The sequence below is a fragment of the Oenanthe melanoleuca genome, chromosome 12 (genome assembly GCF_029582105.1).
Source record: "Oenanthe melanoleuca isolate GR-GAL-2019-014 chromosome 12, OMel1.0, whole genome shotgun sequence".
NCBI lineage: Eukaryota > Metazoa > Chordata > Aves > Passeriformes > Muscicapidae > Oenanthe > Oenanthe melanoleuca.
Genome location: NC_079346.1, coordinates 4,473,265 through 4,495,896, shown reverse-complemented (window position 1 = coordinate 4,495,896; position 22,632 = coordinate 4,473,265). Strand labels below are relative to the sequence as shown.

Sequence of the window (22,632 nt, the reverse complement as noted above, 5' to 3'; positions counted from 1 at the left end):
GAGCTTAGATGGAGTAAGATGTAGTTAATGAGATTAAAAAATCATGAAGAGCAAGTGACACACCCAGCAGCAAAAGCCACATATTGGACTACAGCATAGAAGCTTATCAGCTCACAGATTCTTTGTAAATATTAACAACTCAATGAGGACAGGACTTCAGACAACTCTTAACTGACTAAAGAAGGGCAGGTGTGTCTGTCTCTGCTGAACTGTGTTTATAACAAGTTATAAGGTACAAATTTATCAGTAGGGAAAGTGCTTTGTATAGCAACTTTCCTCTATTCTTGGAGCCTCTTGACCTCATAAAAATACTTTCTCTTGTGTTGCTACAGGATCATTGAAATAAATAACTCCTGGATTCTCCTGAATGTCATTATCATATGTTCAGTTAATTCTTGAAATGAATTTTAGGCATAGCACAGGTAGAATTTAGAGTGGCCTTGCCTTCAGAAAATGTCAATCAGCCTCTCAAAATTAACCTGAAAGTTATTTTGTGGACACCTAAATATTATCAAATCTGAGAATTACATATGAAATTCAAGGAAATGTGCAGCTGCACAACAAAAGGAAGATACATTATTACCCTACACCATGAAGATTATTCAAAACATTTCCATTAGGATTCACCACTTCATTCAAAACATTCAGAGCTAGCAAAATAAATACTCCAAAACAGCACACAATTACAGCAGATGCTTGAGAGCTTGACAATCAAGGGTTTCAGAGTCAGATTATTCAGCTGTTGTCAGTAACAGCCCTATTTCTTTAGAATGACCACCTTTGCAGAAAATTGTACAAGGACATTTTGTGCTGCTGCCCACCCCAGGCTAGTCCTAAAGTGACTCCAAGCGACCAGACCCAGGGAAACATCACCAAGGTCTCCAAGGTGCTCCCATTCCTTACACCATAGATGAGAACCAGCAGCATGGACCATCCCATTGCAGCTGGGCTGCTTCAGCAACAGGTGAAGCCTCTGTAGGCTTTGGGTTTGTCATAAAATAAAGAGCAGGGCAACCTCAGGCTCCCCTAGAGGCTGCTCTGCCCCTCGAGGTACCACAAGAAACAGGTGTGAGGAGCAAGCAGTGAGGCAGTGGAGGGGGAAAAAATGAGCAGGGTTAAAAGTGCAGGAGAAAAAGGGGGGAAGGAAGAGAGAACGGGGAGGTACAGGGAGAGACGATGGGCTGAGCAGCTTGAGCACACCAGAGCAGCAGGATTTTGGCAGCAGGAGCTTGAAATGTGCTCTCCAACAAATCCTCTTTTGTGACAAACGCCAGACGTTTCCCAGCATTTCCCAACCTTTCAGTTTATGGTCTGCTGGCACACTCAAGAAAGTTATGTTGCTATTGAAGGGAGCCCAGGATGTGGAAAGGCCATGAACAGGGGGCTCCCGTTGGTACAGGACCACCAGAGCCTGACTCTCCCTGCAGCCAGGGGAGCTTTGCTGGGCAGGGCTGCAGAGGCTGCACTTGAACACAGAAGCAGTGCCTGCTCAGAGAGGTGTTTGAAGGGGCACTTAAGAGCCTTCCAACCCCACCTGTGAGAAGGGCCCTGATAAGGAGTGCAGATGGTTTTTACAACTCCAACTTGTTGGATATTTAGGCTGTGGCTATGCTGCGGGTTCCCACCTTGTGCAGCTTTAGTTCCACATCTCAAGGGGGGCCTGCACCAAACACAAAGTGTGGCTGGGACTGAACAACCATTCCCCCTACTTGGACCAGTGCCTTGGACTCCCAGGCCTGACCTCCAGCTCTTTTCCCTGAGCCAAATTTCTCTGCTTGCCCAGCCCTTGGGCAGAGCAGCAGCACCTGCTGATCTGCTGGGGTTTGGTGAGCACATACACTGGTTTTTGGATGATGGGCCAAGAGCACCAAGGTAAATGCAACATTTCTCCCATCAGCTGTATGCACACACCTTTCCAAATGAGGACATGGTGAGCACACAAATGGAACATTAGCTGCTCCCAGAGCCACCCTGGCAGACCAGGCAATGCCACAACTTCCACTTTGCAGACAAGGAACAGGGGGCCAAGGAAGCAGCTGCTCATGACTAGAGAAAACCTGTGACCTGGAGCTGCCATAAATCCTTAGATCACCTTTTACAGCTCTTGATGTGAAACATGAATGTTTTGAAAACAAACCCTTTTGGTCCTCAGACCTACCACCTACAAGGGGCAGTGGATCCCATCCCACAGACCTGCTGTGATGCATCCACATTTAAACAGCTGCTTGGTCATACCCACAGCACATATTAGCAGTGTTCCCTAACAGACCAGACAAAAGCAGAATGGCTCTGCTTTACCTGGGGATTTACTGCCAAGCAAAAGTTGGATATTCACAGCTGATACAACGCTTGAAGGATCCCAAGCCCTTCCCTGCAACAACAGACTGTTATTTCTAACATTCACACTTTCTTCCTGTTCACACAAAGGTCAGCTTAGCCATATTAGTTGTGGGTTTTTAGCATGTCTGAGTACAGTAGCAAAGTTTAAAGCTTGTTATCACAGCCTGGCTGATACAGAGATACATGGAACCACAAGAAAAATAAAGTGTCCAAATAATGATAAAGACCTGACAAATCTGCAAAAGAAAAAAAGCTGAGGTTGAAAAGCTGTCGTTCCATTTCCTCAAAGCACAAAATACACCTCACATGACAGATCTCAGCCACCATGGGAAGGAAAAGCAAAAGATTTACTTCTGCTTTTCTAGAGTGAGGATGTTGTTAGGAATCAGACCAGAGCCCAAACTGCTGCTCACAGCTCAGAGTGCAAGACTGGAAAAAATCCCTGTAGACCTGACAAAGTTTTTCAGACATTCAACAAAAGACAGATAAATACATTACAAAAAAAAACCCATGAAATATGATTTTTACAACAGGAAAAGGTGTTTTGTGCTCCATGTGTTTTAATATTGAACCTGTATTTAAGAGAATTTCTAGGAACAAGGGGAAAGCATCTTTTACCTATGGCTGTGGATGTTGAATTTCCTGGCACATTGCTTGCCTCATCTCTCATCTGTTTTGGATGCAGAGCACACACAAAAGACCTCTCTAGATGGCTGGGTTGTACCCACTCTAGCTCTCCTCTCTGAGTTAAAAATAATTCAAAAGAGAAAAGCAAAACCAAAGAAAAGAAAGTACTGTGGAGGGACTATTAAAGAGGACAAAACACAGTAACCTTTTTTCTGCCTCTCTGGAAACTGTACAAACATCATGCATATGAAATCTAAAAATTACTGTTCCTTACCAAACTGCCATAATTATCTGTGAATATTAAGAATTACATTGCTATATACAAGTAGTAAATCCCATGAGATCAGGTTATTAAATTACTGCAAACATCCTTTTTTTTCCTTCTTCGTCTAATCCTTTTTGCTTATTTCCACCCACAGTGCTTCCACCTAATTAATCTGCTACATAAAAAAAACATTCTATACAAATTCCTTGAGAGTTCTTAGAGAACTGCTTTAAAATAGGTAATTGTAAAAACACATTACAATTACATCACTGCAGACTGTATATGCTTTAGTCTGCCATGAACTGGATGAATCTACAAGTAGCACCAGTGGAAAAAACCCTGTTGCTATGAAAAGACTGTCCAAGAAATGGCATCTTAAGTACTTTTTCTTTGTATTTGCACCTGGTTTACATGAAAAATAAAGCACTAGGAGAAAGTAAAGTTTTCATCCCCTAATTGCTGCCTCAGTACTCAGGGAGATGGAGCTCAGCAGTTCCCTGCCTGGCTCTCCTCTGCCTGCTGCCTTCCCTCTGCTCCTGTTCCTGTTCCTGGCAAACCTGCAGGGAATCACCAAGGACTGCAAAATTTTCACCCTGCTAGAGAAAAATTACTGCAGTCTTCAACCAGCTTTCCTTGAAGAGAGTATTAAATTCAATTAGGCTCTTGGGAAAGTGGGTATCTGATACCTGTCATAGGGCAATCATCATCATTGTATGGAAGAGACATGAAACATGACTTTCCCTAAACTTGATTATTTACTAGCTTGGCTCCTCAGAGGTTCCCAAATACAGCAAAATAAATAATCAACCCCCTCAACTAACAGGCTGTGAGTAAGCAGATCTTTGCTCATCTTGTCCTAAATGAGCTGTTTGTTGAAAAAGAGGGAGCTGAGGAAAGCACACAGCTGGGTTTGACCGAGAGAGTTAATGGTTCAGAGCCAGTGCCTCAGCAGGTATTTAAAGAAAAAGTGCTGGGAGTCACAGCTGAAAGGCAAAGCACACAATGAGTCACTTGGCAAACAAGGGCCAGGAGCACAAGGGGCACAAGGCTGAGCAGTGCAGAGCACTGATTATAGCCAGGCAGACACAGCCCAGGGGGAGTGGGGGCAGCCTGGAAAAACGCTGAGGGTACCAGTGCATGGGCATTTTAAAAGTGCACTTGCATGGAAAAGAACATCAGAAACTAAACTACAGTGCTGCTACAGGCACCAGATCATGTTCTGAGAGTGAATCCTCTGGTGACCCACCAGTTCTTCTGTATCACACAGACACAGGTGAGAGGAAACACCTGGGGCTGAAACAGGATCCAGACTGGGCTCTGGTCTTTGGCTCCCCTTGTAACTCATCCCCAAAATTGTCTTCCTGCTCCAACCCCAGTCCTGAGCATGGCCACACCTGGAATTCTGGTCACATGAATCTGGCAAAATTCCCAGAAACAGGCTGGACAAGCCACCTCCAGCAGACCTCAGGTGTGTCCTGTTCCTGAGGGTACCTTAATCTTGGGGTTAGCGGTAGAATGAGCAGGTGCTGTGCTATCAGACAATTATTAACTTCTTTCCAAGAGCTAATTTCTAGCACTGCCCACGTTATCTTTCCCACATTCTTTTCTACCAAGAAATCTTTCCGTTTGCCTGGCAAAATATTCAGCTTCCCAACAAAACACTACCCAAAAGTCTCACTCTGAGCACTCTTAATTAAGAGCAAATTGTTAATACTGCTTTCTGCACCTAGATCAAGAACTTCACTTTTTTCCTAAGTAGAATTTTAGAATCCAGGAGTTTCTGAGCCAGTTATTCCATCGCCTCAGTTGCAGGGCTCTCTCTCACCCAAACCTTTCCCTTTTACAAACTGCCTTTATCACCCCCATAACGATAAACCCTGGTGCCTCGCACATGTCAGCTATCAGGAATTCATTATTTTGTCTGTGTTATGTTATACCAGTCGGGAGTTATCTTTGCAGCCCACAGGCCAGAATCAAAAATGAATGTGTCAGCTATTTAAAGAAAATAGAAGCCCTCCTCCAGCAATTTAATTAACTTCCAGGGAGCACGGCTGGGTTTCAGTCCTGGAAATGGTACTGGGGAAAATGTGGCCCAAGATTATCAGTCAGAAAATAAACTTTTTTTTATCCCCAAGTTACTTTCCTTATATAGTCCCTGCAGCTAATCTGATTTTGATAAACATTTTTCCAATGCCAGGACAGCATTTAGGACTTCTCAGTTATAAACTGTCTCCCTCATCAAGCTACAAAGAAAGATAAAAGTATATAATATTTTATAGCATTTTTGAGGACAGATGCTTAATTTATAAACTAAATACAGCTAAATCATTTATTTCCCAAGGAGGCCAGACTTTATATGTTGCATATTTACAAGATGAATAATTAACAGACTGCCAAAACATTGTTTCTTTAAAAATTCAAATAAAATTCCTAAAATAAACAGAGCATGTACGTTTTTCCCCTAAAACTGAGCCATGCCAGAAGCTGCAATTTGAATCACATTCTCTTTCTAAAATCTTTGCATAGAGTTTAAAAACCAAGATTTCATAAAACCAGGCTTGCAGATTTTTCTGTTTCATTTGCAAATAGGAGAGTGGAGAAATGCAATTAACTCACGCAGAGTTTCAAAACTCCAATCAATGACTAATGCTTGCTTGGGGTTCCTGTTGCAGGAGCTGGGTAAAAAGTGCTGGGAATTTAGGCTAAACAGAGGAGCAGTCAACTGGAAGCCATGGATGAGTTGTGAAAAGCAAACACAAGGCAGTGTTACATCCTTCCTCTGAGCAAAGCGTGCCCAGCGCTGCACAGGAAGGCAGAGGGCAGGAATCTGCAGCATCCCAGCCTTCCCGGGGACAGCAGAGCTGCAGGACTGTCCTGCCCTGCTCAGGGCAGCCCTGACACCATCCCAGGCAGGGGGACAGCTCACTGAGCATCCCTGTGACATCCTCTTCATCACACACAGCAGGGAATTATCTTGGCTGGGATCACCAGTTGGGTAAACAGGAACAGGAAATGGGTACATGGTGAGCTACACTGGCCATGGTCTGCTGCCACCTCTTCCTCCTGTGTCCCAAAGACAGTTTAGGCTGCCTTTGAGAACCCAGAGTTGCCCAAATCAGGACAAGCTGCAGGTCAATTCTGAAGCATGCATTTAAGTTTTATAAAGATGTCCTCAAAACCAGGGTCCTCTCAAAGTGGGACTTGGGTGGTTCATCTTTCATAAAGTCTCTTCTCGAATAATAAGGCACAAACTAAATGATCTTTAAGGTCCCTTCCAACCCAAACCATTTATGATTCTGTGAAAGCCCTGTCCTAAAGAGCCCAGCTCAGGACCTTGGGGTCCTTCTGCAAAGCACCTGCAAGGACCAAACCCCAAAGTCCCTGGTATTCCCAAGCTCCAGTGCTCAGACTGCAAAGCCCCTCCAGAGTGACCTTTGTGGTGTAGAAATCAAAAGTTTTTTACTTTCTCCAAGCGCCCACGTGTCAGGTTCACTCCCTGAAAAGAAACAGATTTCCAAGGAATGTGCTAACCCACTCAGCATGAGGCAGGGGAGGGTGTTTCTCAGGAGGCTGCTGCTCCCTGCCATCAGGGTGTTATCTGAGAATTTGAGCAGTGGATTGGGAAAGAGGTTCCTGTAGAAGCACAGGAGTGTTCGGGCCCTGGCACGGAGCTGACGTCAGTGGGAACACCAACAGTGACCCCAGTGCAGGATGTGTCCCCACGGAAAAGCTGCCACGGGATGTGTGTGAAAAATCAGACAGGAAGGGATCCCCAGCACTGCCTGCACTGGCCCAACCCTCACTTCCACAGAGCTAATCTCCAGGACTTCAGGCAATTCCTGTATTTACCCACGTCCATTCAGCACTAATCCAGTATCAAAAAAATCAACCTGCCCGTTCTCACGGAAGCAGAGGTGGTGCAAGAGCCACATTCCAGAAGGTGATTCAAAGCAGAATGTCCAAATGACAGCGAGCAGAGAACACACTGAACTCAAGGAACTGGAAAGGGAGGCAAATCACACTGCACAGGAGCAAGCTGTGCAGCAGAGGCCAGTCCTTCAGTATCATCGTTAAGATATGCTGGTAATTAAGCCAGTGCTTTATCAGCACTGGCCCAAAGGACCACTTGTGATATGTGACATGGAATTCCTTCACTCCTGGTGTGCTCACTGGGCCTGGGACAGCTGCCTGTGCTCAGTTGCTACATGGACACAACATATGCTCAGTTTAACAGAGGAAACTATTGCTGTAGCTATTTCCATGCAACTCTTCAGGGAAGAGCTGCATTTGGAAATCACTCCTGTAGCAGAGTACTCTTCCCTACAATTTTCTTTAAATACTTCTGAAGGTAACCACGGGCAATCCACTCCTTTCAATGTGTCCAGGGAACCATGGAAAACAGCCACAAGCACAGTTCTTGGGCCTATGAAGCCATACTTACAAACCTATTTATGGCAAATGATAAGGACACAGTGTTAAGTTTAAACCACATAAGGAGCTTTTCACCACTAAGGTGATTTTTAACACTAACCCCTGTTTTTGAGAATCAAGACAACTGTGCCACTAGTTGCTACAGCTTAACAGGTTACTTATTGTGGAGTCAGCAGTGATTTTCTGGTTATCTGTGCCTAAGCTGAGCTAAGCTTAGGGCATCCCTGTAGAGATCAGGCAAGATAAGGGGTTCTTCTAGCAAAAAATGCAGCATACTACAGGTATAAGTAATACAGTGGGGGTCACAAAGCAGGTCTACAGCATGAACAGGAACAGAAATGGTCTGCACAGCCAGCCCACCCAGCTGATCAAAGACATCTTTTTCTCCCTGCAGGTCTGACAGCATGCCAACAAACATGAGGAGGAGGTTTGATGGACTTCACAGAGCGTGTCCTTTGGCAGAGAACAGGACAGGCCTTTGAAGGGAAGGGGTCTGGGGACTGGCACTGGCATTTACTTGACAACTGCCCCCTCAAGGGAAAGCAGAGTCACTCTGGCAGCCAAGCATGACTTAACTGCAATTGGGCAGACAGGTCTGTACTGAACACTCTCCAAAACTGGTGTAGCTAAAGCATAAAACACACCTTTCTTCCCACATGGAAACTCAGCAAGTAGTAAAATATTAACATGACCAGAGCCAATCTTCTGAATCTCTATTTGCCTAGTGAGCTGTTTCTAATGGAAGGTCTTTCCCCGTGGCTCCAGCAGGTCCAGGTGTGACCCCACCTGCTCCCCACAGCCCCTTTCCACCACCAGAGCTGGGTAAGAAGCACCTCCAAGGGGAAGCCAGGCCTGATGATGCAGCTTTAAACAGCTCAAGCTAAGCAAGGGGGTCACACATCAGCCACAACACAACTGCTGGGTCAAGTGTGGGGAGGGAGAGGCCCTGGGGCAGCTGCAGGAGAACTCGGCTCACTGATCCAGGGCAGCTGGCCCCACGTCCTGCACGTGCTGGGCTGTGGCAAGGTCACCCCCATTGACCCAAACACGGGGCTGCACAAGCACAGGACACTGTTTGCTTGGCCAAAGTTTGGCAAATAACACGTTTTCCAGCAGGGAAGTGTGGGAGCTTTCCCCTTCTCCCACTGCAGCACCCACGTTTGGGAGGGGAGCAAAGCGTGGTGGCCCAAAACATTGTTTTGACTCAGAGCTTGCTCACAAAAGGCATTACTCACCCTGCAGACTCAGATTTTATCCAGCCCAGCAGCACATTTCACTTTCTTCGAGCACTGCTCGCAGCTGGACTTTACCCCCATTTGTGATTGTTTGGAATACAATGCCAACACAGAAAAACACATCCATCAAGCACACCAGTATTAGAAAGGAAAATGTTATTACCTGGAATAGTCCCCTTTAGCTTCCTACAATTGAAAAACAGTGACAGAATTAAAACACGATCTCTTTAAAACCCTCGATTTTCCCAGCATTGTTCACTTCCCACTCCCACAGCCCTGCAGGCAGATCCTGACCCCCACACAGAGCAAAACACAGAGCCTGCCTGCATGTGAGAGCTGGGCTTGGCTCCTCCAGCTCCCAGCTGTGGATAATCCACCTACAGCACAAATAAAACTGCTTCCAAAACGGGGATGCATTTCACATTGCAAATCAAATGTCGCTTTTACTGCACAAGAAGTGAAATACAATTCTCCCTCCTCTCTCATCCAGGCAAAGGTTGGCTGAACAGTCAGGTCAGCAGTTGGGAGGAATTGTGCTCGCTCGAGATGAAAACAACTGCTCAGGCAGATCAAGCTGCTGCTGCAGCTCTGCTGTGCCACTTTGTCACTGACAGTGCAATGAGGGAAAACCCCCAGTTTCTTAACGGTGGAATTTTGTTTCACAAAAAGCTGCAAATAACTGGAGTTTTAAGTCTCTGTAGAACAAAACTAGATTAATGACAGGGAAAACTGACACTGTATATTTCAACATAGAGGTATCAAAACCATATGCTCAGAAAAGAAGATTCACAGGCATAATATAGCTGATTTAGCTACAATATTTACACTTTTCTTCCCAGATCTCTGGAATGTATTTAAATTAGGGTAAGCGATAAATTGAATGGAAACCTGCCCAGATAAATTACTTCCCGTGATTAGCTTTTATTCTTTCAATTTAAAACTCCCGAGATAAATATTTCTCTTAGAGAAAAATAACCCCTAAGAGTTCCAACCTCCCAGACCATAAACAACCCTGCGGGGGCTTGTCTGTATGAAATGGGGGGGGGGAAAAAACATCGGGAAGGGAAAAGCGCTGAGCCAAACCGAGCCGGGGGAGCCACTCACCTGGAGCACCAGGGCAGCCAACTTGAAGACGGTCTCGCTGTCCACCTCGATCTGCCCCTGTGCCGGAGAGAGCGGAGCGTGAGCCGGGGTGGAGGGGAGGGGGCACCGCGAGAGGCGGCGCCGGCTGCGGGACCGGGACCGGAGCTCCCCGCCCCGAGTCCCCGCTGACAGAGCCACACACACAGCCACAGAGCCACAAACACAGCCACACAGCCCGTCCTCCCCACCCCGAGCCCTGCCCTCAGCCTGCTCTCTTTACAGATCTTGCGGTTGATGCGCTTCTCGGGATGCTGCGGCTGCGGTCCCGCACGCTGCCAGCCCTTGCCATGCAGCAAGGAAGGGATTTTAGTGGCTAGAAGCACATCCCCTCCTCAGGGCGAGGCTCACAGGTCACAGAATCAGAGTTTTGGGTTGGAATTATAGGCTGGTTGGGTTTGGGACCTTCACAACCATCTCGTTCCAAGTCCCCTGCCCCAGGTTTATTCCGAGCCCTGTCCAGCCTGGAATTCAACACTTGCAGGGATGGGGCATGGCAGATACATGGTTGGATGGCACTCAGGAGCACACATCAGCTGGACAAGTATCAGTGTTTGACAAGATCTGACACCATCTGCAAGAAAAGTTATATCCCAGCTCATTTCTGTGCTCTCCAGAGCATCCACTGTGTGTCCCAGGGCATCACTGGGACAGCCCTGTCCCAGCCAAGAGAAAACCAAGGAACTACATCCATCTCTTGGAAAGAGTTTTATTGCTTACAGATTTAGGACCATTCTATGTTTGTTGTAACTGTGGTACACAGCCCCCTGATTCTAAACCACTTATCCTGATTAATCACAAGGACAGCATAACTGAGTCCTGTCCTGCTCAGCCTGCATGCTACAGCCTTCATTTCTTCCAACTCCACTGGAGCTCTAGAGCAATGTTCAGAAAAACAGCATGAGCCCCATGCTGGAAATCTCCTGTGCCTTAGGCCCACTCCAAAACCAGCCCTCTCCTGCACTATGTCCTCAGAAACTCTACAGGTGCCAAAGTATCAAAACTACATGACGATTCTTTTTTTTTTTTTTCCTCCTGATTACAAGCTCAAATACAAATTTTCCAGGTTAGTTTCTTACCAGGAAAACCCCTGGCCTTGGTTTTACTCTGGGACCAGCAGTGACACTGGAGAGTAAAGGAGATGCACTGACAGTTGCACCCTTTACTCCTCCTGCATCCTGGGTAAAGCACAAAACTGAGCACATGAAGCAGCTCAGGAACACAAATTCTTCTTATTGACCTTCTGCAAACAGAGAGAGTGGACATGATGCCTGCCTCATGTCACTGAGATCCCAACACATCCTTAGTCCCTAGGATCTGTTGGCTGAAGAGGAGATAAAGCAGACCAAAAGCTGAAATAATGCCAAAACCAGGGCAGCAGGAGGATCTACAGAATTACATACAGACACAGGGAAATGACATCTCACAATATATTAGGGCACATCTGGAGCTGAGCTAATTTACCACAGCTGCAGGTCTGGCCCACAGAGACTAAATTCAAAAGTGAACAAACAAATAATTCAATTTTCATGGAAAGGAAGTTTTTTTGCCAGCTTTGTCAAGAAAACATTCCAGCAGCAGCAGCTCCCCCAGGCTTCTCTGACAGGCAGACCAAGAGGAATTTCCCCTTCCCAACAGGTGTGGCACCAGCTATGCAGGAGTAGCCCCCAAAGCATTCCCAGACATATTTTATTAGAACAAGAGGAGGGGCGCATCACAAGAGGAAAAAAAAAAAGCTTGAAGGGCATCCTTCCTTCAGATCTCTTTGATGTTGGTGCTTAAGAAAAGAGACAAGATTGCAGCCCAGAAGCTCTTCATGTAGGTGCAATTTTAAGGCACTTTGCTACTTCCAGGTCTGTATCAGGTTAGTCTTTGTCATGCACATCTGAGCTGGCTTTTTGAAAGCTTAAATTGCATCTGCCCAAGCAACCTCTGATGCCAGCTGTGGTGGTGAGAGGATTACAGGAGATCAGGTCACCCCAGCACCACAGTGACCTGCAGTAGCAGCAAAGAACTCAGATATGAGAAAATGCCATCACTGGGAAGCTCAGCTCAGCAGGAAAGGTGAGATCTTGGCTCAGCAAAGCTGTCCCTGAATCACAAAATCAGGGAAAACAGGGACAGAAGGGACCTTAAAAGCTCATCAAGACCACTGCCCTGCCCCAAGGCAGAATCAGCTAGGTGTGGCTCATTGACTTTCAAGCCTACAAGAACCTCAGGGAGATTTAACTCTCCAAAGCCCTCTCGATTTATTGCTGGCTCCCAGATAAGCTCGGCAGGACTCGATGAGCTGCTGGAGCAGAGTCTCTGCTGACCCACAGCAAGAGCTGCTGCTGGGGGTTTGGGACTTAATAATAACCAAGCACCTCCTCACTTTTCCTCTTGAAAGCACCTCACAGCCATTAGCTAATTAGCAATGGTAATTACCAGGCTCTGTGTTTATTTGCTTTTTCCTAGATACTGGCCTTAAACTCTGGTCACTACTGGCTGCTATGGCACGGCCACAAGTGTTCACAGTGATCCCACAAACCACTTCATTTAGGGTTTTAAGAGACCAAAGAGAGCAAAGAGGAGACCAAAGAGAGGGCCTGGCTTGTCCAGGTGAGGAAGTTTCAGTCTTTGCTTTCAGGGTGAGGGATTTGCTGTGCCAGTGCCCTCATTTGCTTAGAAGCTGTGAAGGAGTGAAGAGGTAAGAGGGTCCTCCCTAACTTGACCTCTTGAAGATGTTGCAGGTGTCTTGACCAAGCAAAGCAGACAAACAGATCACCCCAGGAGTGGGGCTACCATGGCTCTCCAGCTGCTGCAAACCTCAGAACAGGGTGATCAGCCCTACTTATCATCCATGTCACCACACAGTAACAGGGGCAGGAGACTGGGGCCACTCAAAGCAAGGCTCAGGAGAAAAAAATGAAAAAAGCAACCAAGCCAAAGAACAACTCACCTTTTAAAGGGAATAAAAATCACAGAAAAAAGGTGCAAGGAAGTGAAGGGACTGCCCTGAAGTCCTGCAGTAGCTAAGTAGCAGAGCAAGAATTTGAAGCAAAGATGCCAAAGTCCAGCTCAGCCTGTATCTGACAGACTAATGCTCTCCAAGTGACAGTGTCTTGGACAATTCCCTCTGAGCCTGGAAGCATTTTTCACCATAATATAACATTATTTGCCATCTGGCTCCCCAATTTGCCATTGCTGTAATGCAATCCAGCTCTGCCCTGGGCTGTCATGGAGTTTGGACAGCCCTTGGCTTGACACAAATCCAGACAGTGATATGTGTCATTGTGGAGTGCAGGACCGTGACTCTTCCCACTCACACAGGCAATATTTTGATTTTATAATCATCCTTCAGCCTGGAGGTTGGCAGATGGGGGTTTCTGTTTTAACATAGCTTTATCAGCAAGGTCAGATTTCAAAAATAGATGAGGAAAATGACTGTAAGAAGATTAATTTGCAATGCTTGCCATCACCAGGGTAATTCAAGCAGACTTGAGTTAGCAAGAGGGGGGCCCTGAGAGCCAGGGCAGCCAGTGCTCCCATGGCCATGTTTGAAGGTGAAGGTGGAAGGTTTTCCTAGATTCATCCCAAGTGGGAACAAGGTCACCAGCATGAGGTTAAGTAGATGTATGTCATTCAGATAATGAAATCTGAGTCTTCTACATTTGAGATGTAAATGAGTTTAAACAGACTAGTGACTGCAGCTCCAGGGATGGCATGGAACTGATACTTTTCAATTAGAGTTTGCACAGGGATGGATCATTTTAACCAGTGGTAGATCCAGCCAAAAGACCACTGGCTTATCTAAACACTGCACTTGGCCCAGCAGATTCAGATGGTGGCTTTTGTCATCCTGATAAACATCAGAGTAATAAAAGGCTGCAGCAGGTGTCCAAACTGGCTGGCAATTACTGTAGAGCAGGAGTAGGTCACTGTCTCAGCATCTGGTAAAGACCAACTCCACCTTCAGTGCCTGTGGGCAGAATTTAGCCCCCAGCTCAGCTAGGAGCTCAAATCTTGCTGCACAGACACAGACTTAGAATGTGATAAAAATCACAAGCTCGGTCATGAATAGGGCAGTGAACCCTCATTAGACACAGCAACAACACTAGAATTTACTGCCATAGAGATACAAGTCTGAAATCCTGATGAAAACTCAGATCAAGAGTGATGATAGTCAGATGAGCATTAACTGTGTTAAGCAAATCTTTAGGCCGTAAACTCAGATTAAAGCAGATTTAAAATAAGCACACACAGGAACTGTCATATTTAACTCTTTAGAGCCAGAGCTAGAAGGGGACATGGTTTGTTCAAACCACATGTAACCTCCAGAGGTTAAAGGCTGACAACAAAATCATTTCACCTGAAGATCTCAGATACCAATACACTTGTTCCCTCAAACTAATTCCTTAAAAATTTGTATTAGCCAAAGACACCCCCAAAAACACATACACTGTGATTGAATAGCCTCGAGACAGCCACAAGATTGAATATAATTACCAGTGATTACCGAAAGGTGATTTTAAAAAAAGCTGAAAGAAGGGTGCAATTAGTCAGAGGGAAAGAAAGGGCCCAAACGTCTACAAGCCATTGAAACTGAGGCAGGCAATTAGCTGGGTGTGGACCCAGCACAAGTGAACAAAGCAGTGCCTGTGCCCCTGTGTCCTTATCCAGCACCTTATCCCAGCAGGGATGCAGAATCCCTGCTGTGTGTCCTGGCAGAGAGCTGGGCTGGCAGACCCCAGCAGTGCAGAAAGCTCTTTTCAGCAGTTTTTCACCGTTTAAGGCTTTTTTTTGCCAGGCTGGGGAGGGCAGTGGGTGTTGGCCACAACCTGTTCCACCACACGAGCTGTGCAGGAGGAACTGGGTCAGGCAGATCCTGTCCCTCGCCCTGTCAGAGTGGCTGTGCTGGGTAATTAATTACTGCACAAACACTGGGATAACCTCCAGCTTTAACTGCCTGTCCCAATTATCAGCATTCACACCTACACCTCAGTCCTGCTGGTGGCACCTGCTGTCCACACGCCCTGCAATGCACTGGAGCCACCATCCCACTCCCTTCTGCACGGGATGCACCAAGCTCTGCTGAGCATCTTAACTGGGGCTCAATTCCCAAGGACAGAAACTCTGAGCTGAGAAAAGCACAGCAAAGCAAGTGTCTGCCTCCAGCAGCTCAGGGAGGTAAAGCAAAGCACAAAAGCAGCAGAATATGAGCTGCTGTAGGAGCAAAAGGAAGTCTGCTCCTCCTGACCTTCCTCAGAGGAGCATTTCAGATTTCCACTTGTGCTGCATTTCCCCCACGGGGCCCTGCAGCCTGGGTGGCTCAGAAAGCCTCACAGCTGCTTCACAGCATTTACACAGTCTGTGATATCTTCCATTTCATGCATGGAACCCCACAGCCCTTCACACAAGCACAAGGGAGCACAGCCTGAGACCAAACACAGCTCAGTGCATGTGCAAAGGCAAACACAGCTCTTCCCTGGCCAGACCTGCTGCTTCCCACCTCAGGGGCTTAGGCCAACCCAGCTCAAAAATAAAAGCTATTAGTGCCTAGTGGTAAGGAACAGCTTCGGGTTTCCCTGTTACACCCTTTATTTTGCTGTCTCTGCCAGCCACTCTCATCCATTTCCCTTTGCCTTTTGTGCCTCAGCCAACACTTAGATGAAACTCCAGGGACGGGAGCAGCTACTCCAAGACTCCCCTGCACAGTGTAACAGGAACACATTTACTGCTGCTTTTTTCTCATTAATACAAGAGTAAAAGCAAAGAATGGGGGAAAGGCATAAAGACTTCCCTGGCTTGCAAGCCAGGGTACATAACAAGTGTCATTTACCTTAAAATATAATCACAGCCTTTTGCTTTCCTACCCCAGCATCACAGTGAGATACCCAACACACACAACAACAGACCTGGCTGAGCTGTCACAGCACCTTTGCTCTGTGGCCAGGACATCAAAAGTGCAGGACTCTTCATGGCAATTAACCCAGTCATTAGTCCAGGAGGAGGGATGTGAGGTACAGACCTCTGGCTGCAAATCAGCTGAATCTCCACATGCACTGGGCCAGCCCAGCTGGGACACAGCCTGCACCTCCCCGAGAGCCTCACAGTGCCTGGGGCACCATCACCCTCTACAGCAGCACTCAGCACTCAGAGGAGGCCCTGGACTGTCCCCACACCATGGCCAAGCCCCTCCCCAAAGCCACCAGCACAGCCCCATGTGAGGTCTCTGGGGGTAATGAGATGCCCCAAGGAGATCTGCCAAAGTACAGCAGCGTGGGGTCCTGCCTCCCCTCCTGTCAGGTTTTGTTCACAGGCTCCATCCTCCTCATCTGCTGTGAAGGCTGGGCCATGGAGGTGCCTGCCATGGCAGAATTCACAGGACAGAACAGCTCTGGAGGGGCAAAAGGTCCTGCTGAACCTCAGCCTGGGCTTCACATGTGCAGTCCTTGGGAGCAGAAGAGCCAATTCAGCAGTGGACAGGGGGTATTTAACAGCCTCGGCTAGGTCAGACTACACCATGTTACAAGGCTACATGGGAACATTCCCCTCTCCCTTGAGGTGGGGGAGAATTAGGAAATATCCATTTTAAAGCTTTCGAGAGCTCTCTGATATATGAGCACTTTGCTCCCCAGGAGCTGGGAACCAGCCAGGCTTTATGCTCACACCAGGGGTCTGTTTCAACAGCTCTTCTTGGTAAGCACTGGTCTTCAGGCAGCCAAGTGCTCACAAGCATTGCTGTTCATGGAGCTATCACAGTTACATGAAAACTTACATGTTTTTAACTTCTCCCTTTATTTTTTTTCTTTTTTTAAAGCAATTCTTACCAGTCCTTGAAACAAATGGGAACTTAAATCCCCCAACATCCAAAGATACAGAGGGAAAGGGGAACACAGCCAACTTGACCAAGATCTTCATTTACAGAACATATTTTAAGACCTGGCAAAGACTCAGCTCTGTGGCTGCAGAGCTATATGGAGGTTAGCCCTAATGCATAATAAACTTGACAGTGCTTTGCTAGCCAAGTAGGGTGTTATTTTTCCAAACTTGGCTGTTTCAAAAGAAGAAAAGACTCATTTATCTTTCCAAATTTATCATCAGCATGTGCATGACCAGTTCTGACCCACCTCCCTGAAAGTATCCCAGCTATGGTCACGGGCTGTGCAATAACACACTGAGCACGTTACACAGCTCCCTGTGCAAACACATCCACTCTGAGATACCCACTTCACCTGGAGCCAAGCACCAGGCTTCCCCTCTCCTGAATTCCAGCTGCACAGTAGGTTTCAGACTGCTATACATCTTAGCCCAGCTTCTTGGAGTTAAGGTTGGGAGAGAACTGAAGTTGCCACCACTGAAGGTTTTCAGGCAGCGATGCTCAAAGCCTTGGAAAGGAGAGGCAAGGAAGAAAAGGAGAGCCCAGATGTACACAAAGCACTTCCAGCCTTTGCATGCTCCCAAAATACATGTGGATAAATGAGTTTTTAACCAAGTTCACTGGAATGCACTTCCACAGACCTGGATATATAATTATCACCAGCTCCCACCTCCTGCTCGGTGGTCCAAGCTGTTTCTGGCAAGGGATGTGGCTTCTCCAAGCTCCAAGAGTGTGGATGCTGGAGAGCAGGAGCCAGGCAGCTGCTGGGACCACACAGGACTGAGAGGAGCTGGGGACTGCAGCACCAGACCAGGAGGAAAATGGGCAGCTTGACATGAAAGGAGGGCAGGATGGGAGCTCTGGCAGCATTGGCTGTCTCAGCTGGATGCCAAGGTTTGTGCAGTGAGGGGGCACCAGACACTCTGCAAGTGCAACAGCAAATGCTGTGTTCTGTTCACATGCAAAGGAGGCTTCACAAAAGTTCTCAGCCCTCAGCCTTGGCTCCACAGGCAGGAGTCTGCACAGAGAACAGGTCACAGAGGATGCACAAACCTGGCACGTGCCAGCAAAGGTCCCAGAGGCACAAAGGAGCTCTGACTGCACAGAAGAGCACAGAGGTGGAGGAGTGGGTGGGGAGAAGAAAGAAGTAAATTTTTGGCAGCTGAGGTTTTATTGTCTATCTTGTCCCTTCCTTGCCAAAATGTCTACAGAGATTGCAAAATGCACAAGCCCCAGATTCCTCCAAGTCCTGGCAGGGTAAAGCAGTACCTGATCTGCAGAAAGGAGCCGAGAGATTTGCAAGAAGGAATGTGGGGTTGAAAGGTGAGGAAGGGAATCGTGGCTGTGCACTGCAAACACCAAGCAAGCCTTCACCCTTTTCAGAGCTGTCATGCAGGTTTTGATTTCATTATTTATTACTCATATTTTGTAATATATTATGTAACTAAGAATATAGTACTATGCTATAGTATTTACCCTAAATTTTGATTCACCTGGTACAAGATGGCCAGCACACATGGCCCAGCAGCTCCAGCCTGACCCCAGAGGTGCTGGACTCTATTAGGGGGATTCCATTCTCTTTGATTAGATGCAGCCACTTCCAGGATTTCACACACAGACATCTCAAATAATAGTGTAAATACATTTCTGATGCAGCCTCTGCACCTTGTAAGCCAAGGATAAGCCCCCTCCACAGGAAGGGCTGGCACACAGCTGTGCCATTGTGCTGGCTGTGCTCACCCAAGCCTTTGTCTGGCTCTCCTGGTGTGTCCCATGTGCCAGCAGGAGCACATGGCACATGCAGGGAAGCATCAGCCTGTCCCCCCTCTGCTCAGAAAAACATCACTGTCCTCCAAAGACAGAAGCCATGGGAGCACAGGTACCTGCACACTGCTGTGCTGTCAACACATGCCAGTGCTCAGGAATGTCACAAGAGCACTCAAGCATCAGGCATTTGCACCACCCTGGATTTGGGTTTCCCCTATGGGGGAAAGCTGCAGTGAAAACTTTGGAAATACCTTTGTGAAAGCAAAAAAACACAACTGACTTTTAAGCAATCTTATCCACACAGGTCTTAGCACACCCCAGGTATTGCAGCATCAATCCCAAACCACATTCCTGGCCCACACAGAGCACAGGCTTCATGCAGAGATGCAGGTTAGGATATTGCCCTGGCAGGGCATCCCCTGGCACTGCTGTGCACTGGGGAGCTCTCCTGGGATGGGTGTGGGTTCCTGCTTTTTGACACACTGGGGTTTCCCCACTCCAAGAATGCAGCAAGGAAAAGCAAGGAAAGGAAAGAGAGAGGAAAAAAAAAAGAGCAAAAGCAAAAAGCAAAGCTGAGGCAGGTCTAACCTCATGGAGCTGGATTAATGACTGAGAAATGCCAGGGAACATTCCTGGCTGTCAGCAGTGAGCATCAGCCACTTGTCTCATGGAGCTGGGGATCTGCTCCTATTCAGACACTGCTCATCTTGTGGCTCCTTCCCTGCCCCAAAAAGGAGCCAGCAGCACCAAAGAAGAGGGCAGGCTGTGGGAGCACACCCAGGGAGCCTTGGTGTATCCTCCTGTCCACATCCCAGGAGCTCAGCACGAGGGCTGGCCCCACGTGCCCTTCATGACTACTTGAAATCTACAGACTGACCTGAAGTTTGTCACGTAGAAAGAATATTTTTTCAAGAGTTAATTGGAAGGTTAAAAGCTAATTGAGAGTTGATGAACTGGCTCTTGCTGAAGGAGCCACAGGCTTAAGCTGGGCTGTGAAACTGCCAGCACAGAGGGCTGCAGGCAGAGCCAGGCATCCCCAGCTTTCCCTGTGAGCTGAATCACCTGGTGCTGCCCAGAGATCCTTCTCTCAGGAGGAAGTGATGCTCCTCATCCTCATCCCTCTGCTGCCCACAGAAACTGGACCCAACAGAAACCTCTGCTTCTGGCACTTGTGCTTGCAGGAACAGGGATGCCACACTTTGGGTTGCTACAATTAGAGCACATACCTTGCAAGCCACAGGGAAAGAAAGAGCCAGTCTGCCTTCAAACTTTTTTTTTTTTTTTTTTTTCCTTTTTCTTCTCCTTTGATTTCTAATATGCATTATACATACACATAAACACAAACTAGCACCCAAATGTTTTAATATTGACTAGGGCTTGTTTCAATAGCAGTGGCATTTTCCACATTCCCTCCCAAAAAGAGACCCATTTTCCAATTCCAAAATTATTTGTGCTACCTGTCTTGTTAAACTGCTCCAGTTAAGGAGCAATTTAAGGATGACTTCAAGCTGCCAAGACCCTTCATTTTAAGTGGCAGATATGTCAAATGGAGATTTGCTTTTTAATAACCATAACCAGTGAGGCCCCAAGTTCTTTGAGCATCTTTCAAAGTTCAGCATATTGTAAAAATGAATCAATTTCCTTTACTCTTCCAGAAAGCAAATTCCTGAACAAAGCAGAGTCACAGCTCTGCTATTACCCCTTTCAGGTTTCTATATTCTTTCATAAAATAATGAACACTGGAATCTGAATAAGAATCCTCCAAAATCTGAAGTTTATTAAAGGTAAAAACTTTGGCTGGCTACACTGATCTCCACCACCAGTTAGTGGCACAGGATTGTTTCCCAAGGAAAGGTTGTAATAACCAAGTGACCCTCTCAGACTGATTGAGCCGTGAGTGAGAACAAAAGGCACCAGAGTTTGACATTAACTGGAAAATCTCAGAAGCATCAAAGTTCACTGAACTGCAGCTGTGTGTAGGGGCATGGCAAGGTTGGCTGTCACACCCCTCTTACTGCAGACCAAGATGTATCTGCAGCAAATCAACCTTAGTCTTTAAGATTTTGATTATCACATCCTGATGTGACTTTTTATAACATGTATTTTACCAGTCTGAATATTTTAGGGTAACAGTGGAAGCTTTTCAACCAGAAAGTAAATACAGAAAATATTCCAGCAACTGCTTGTGATTGCTACTTTATAGGATTTGCTATTACTATTTACTGTTGCTTTACTACCTCACTGATTTAAATGAAGGAATTAGGGACCAAATCCACAACACAGGACCTTCCTCACAGGACTTTTCTTGTTAAGAAAAGTTTGATTCAAGGTCAGTAAAGAGATGCTTGCCTTGAGTGTTTGCTATGCAGAGTGTAGGAAAATGTGCCACTGAGCAGAGCCTACCTGGGAAGTTACAACCCAGATTTCAAGTAACTCAAAAGCTTTTAAGACTCACTGTAGAGCACTGAGCACACAGCAGGGCTGTGAAAGCAGGAATGGGAAACCATCAGCAGCCTTATCCATTAGCATGAAGCATCAGCATTCAAGCATGCTGAGATCTTAATTCTTCAATTAGTTCTAGAAATCAGACATGGCTCCTACCAAATTCTCAGGACTGGGTGTGTGGCAGAGGAGCAATAGAAGAGAGATGCACAAGGAGCTCCAAGTCTTACCTGGTGTACACAGGACTTGGCATTCAGAAAAAACAGCTCTACTGTGGTTTTGTCCTTGAGAAAGGAAATGCTTTCAATGTAGAACCTGAAAATTAAAAAAAGAACCAAAACCATGAGTTACTCTCTTGAATAGGTTTCATCTTCCTCCCAAGTAATTTTATTTCCTCAGTGTTTTGTTCTCTAGCAATAACATAGCACAGAGGAACTATGAGCTACTGCACTTAATTTCCTGCCTTTTAGGAGGGAACAAGCAGAAATCAGAGCCTGACAGCACACAGGGAACAGGGACTGCTGGTTCAATACATCCTGGATATCTGATGAATTCTCATATGAGATGAAAACCCTGTTGAGAGGTTCAGGAGCAAAGCTCATCCATTCTCTGCAGGAAAAGTCACAGCAGTGGAAAAAACTCCAAAAGTGCTGCAGGTGGGGAAGCCAATCCAACACTCTGCTGGAGGTTGCTGGCAGCCCTGCAGGACCACCCTCCTTCCAGCAGGAGAGCAGAAATGTTTATAAGAGCCATTAACTTTGCTCCAGGTCCAGATGCTCCCACTAAATGCTGGGCAGAAGACACAACTTTCCCAGGCAAGCTGGAGCACCACTGCCTCAGCAATGCAGGTCAGCCCAGGGCTCCCCAGTGCCTCGATATCCTTGATATCCTCCTTGATAGCAGGAGGGCTGGATGACCCACACAGGGCAGTCAGAACCAGACCAGTCCCTCCCACTCAAGCTCCATCCTCTGACTTTTGCACTGATGATCACCCTGGCATGGATGATTTGCAGGACATTTGAGCAAGTCCCCAGCAGCACAGAGCACGTGGTAGGGAGCAGTGAAGGGACCTGCCACACGTGTCAGGAGCATTTGCATTTGTTTGTGCTGTCATTTCAGAAAAGTGATACATTAAATAGTAATTGCTTTAATATTTCACATTCCTACAGCATGTTCCATCAAATTAATTTTAAAGCACTCTCCAGAACGCCTCTGCAGATAATTTACCCATTTCACAGGCATGCAGCCTGTCCAAGGGGCAGCCCAGCAGCCTGCCCCAGACTTTGAAAAGCTGTTATACTTTTCCATGACTCACCTTTCCCCATGAACTCTACGAGCCACAGGTATTTTCACCCTCTATTGATCTCACCTGATACATTTTTCAGCTTTGCTAAAGTTTACTTTAAATACCCTTGAGTGGTTCTCTTCAGAAATGCAGAGCAGAGGGCAGGATCCACACTCTCCATCCTTTCCCAGCCTGCTGCCAGACCAGCCCTTCCCAGAGTGGACCTTCCTCAGCCTGC

At 46.7% G+C, this 22,632-nt stretch overlaps 1 protein-coding gene across 3 annotated transcripts in view; it reads right to left on the bottom strand.

The window, feature by feature from the left end:
- Window positions 1–22,632, bottom strand: part of FRMD4B (FERM domain containing 4B) — a 76,949-nt gene that overhangs the window by 30,518 nt on the left and 23,799 nt on the right. For 2 of the 3 annotated variants that reach the window (XM_056501662.1, XM_056501663.1), the window contains exons 5-7: window positions 21,340–21,424; window positions 10,003–10,059; window positions 9,062–9,084 (exon numbers count right to left, since the gene is read on the bottom strand). In XM_056501662.1, the coding sequence (XP_056357637.1) occupies window positions 9,062–9,084; window positions 10,003–10,059; window positions 21,340–21,424 (165 nt within the window). The remainder of the gene's footprint in view (window positions 1–9,061; window positions 9,085–10,002; window positions 10,060–21,339; window positions 21,425–22,632) is intronic. The other variant, XM_056501664.1, reaches the window with a different exon arrangement.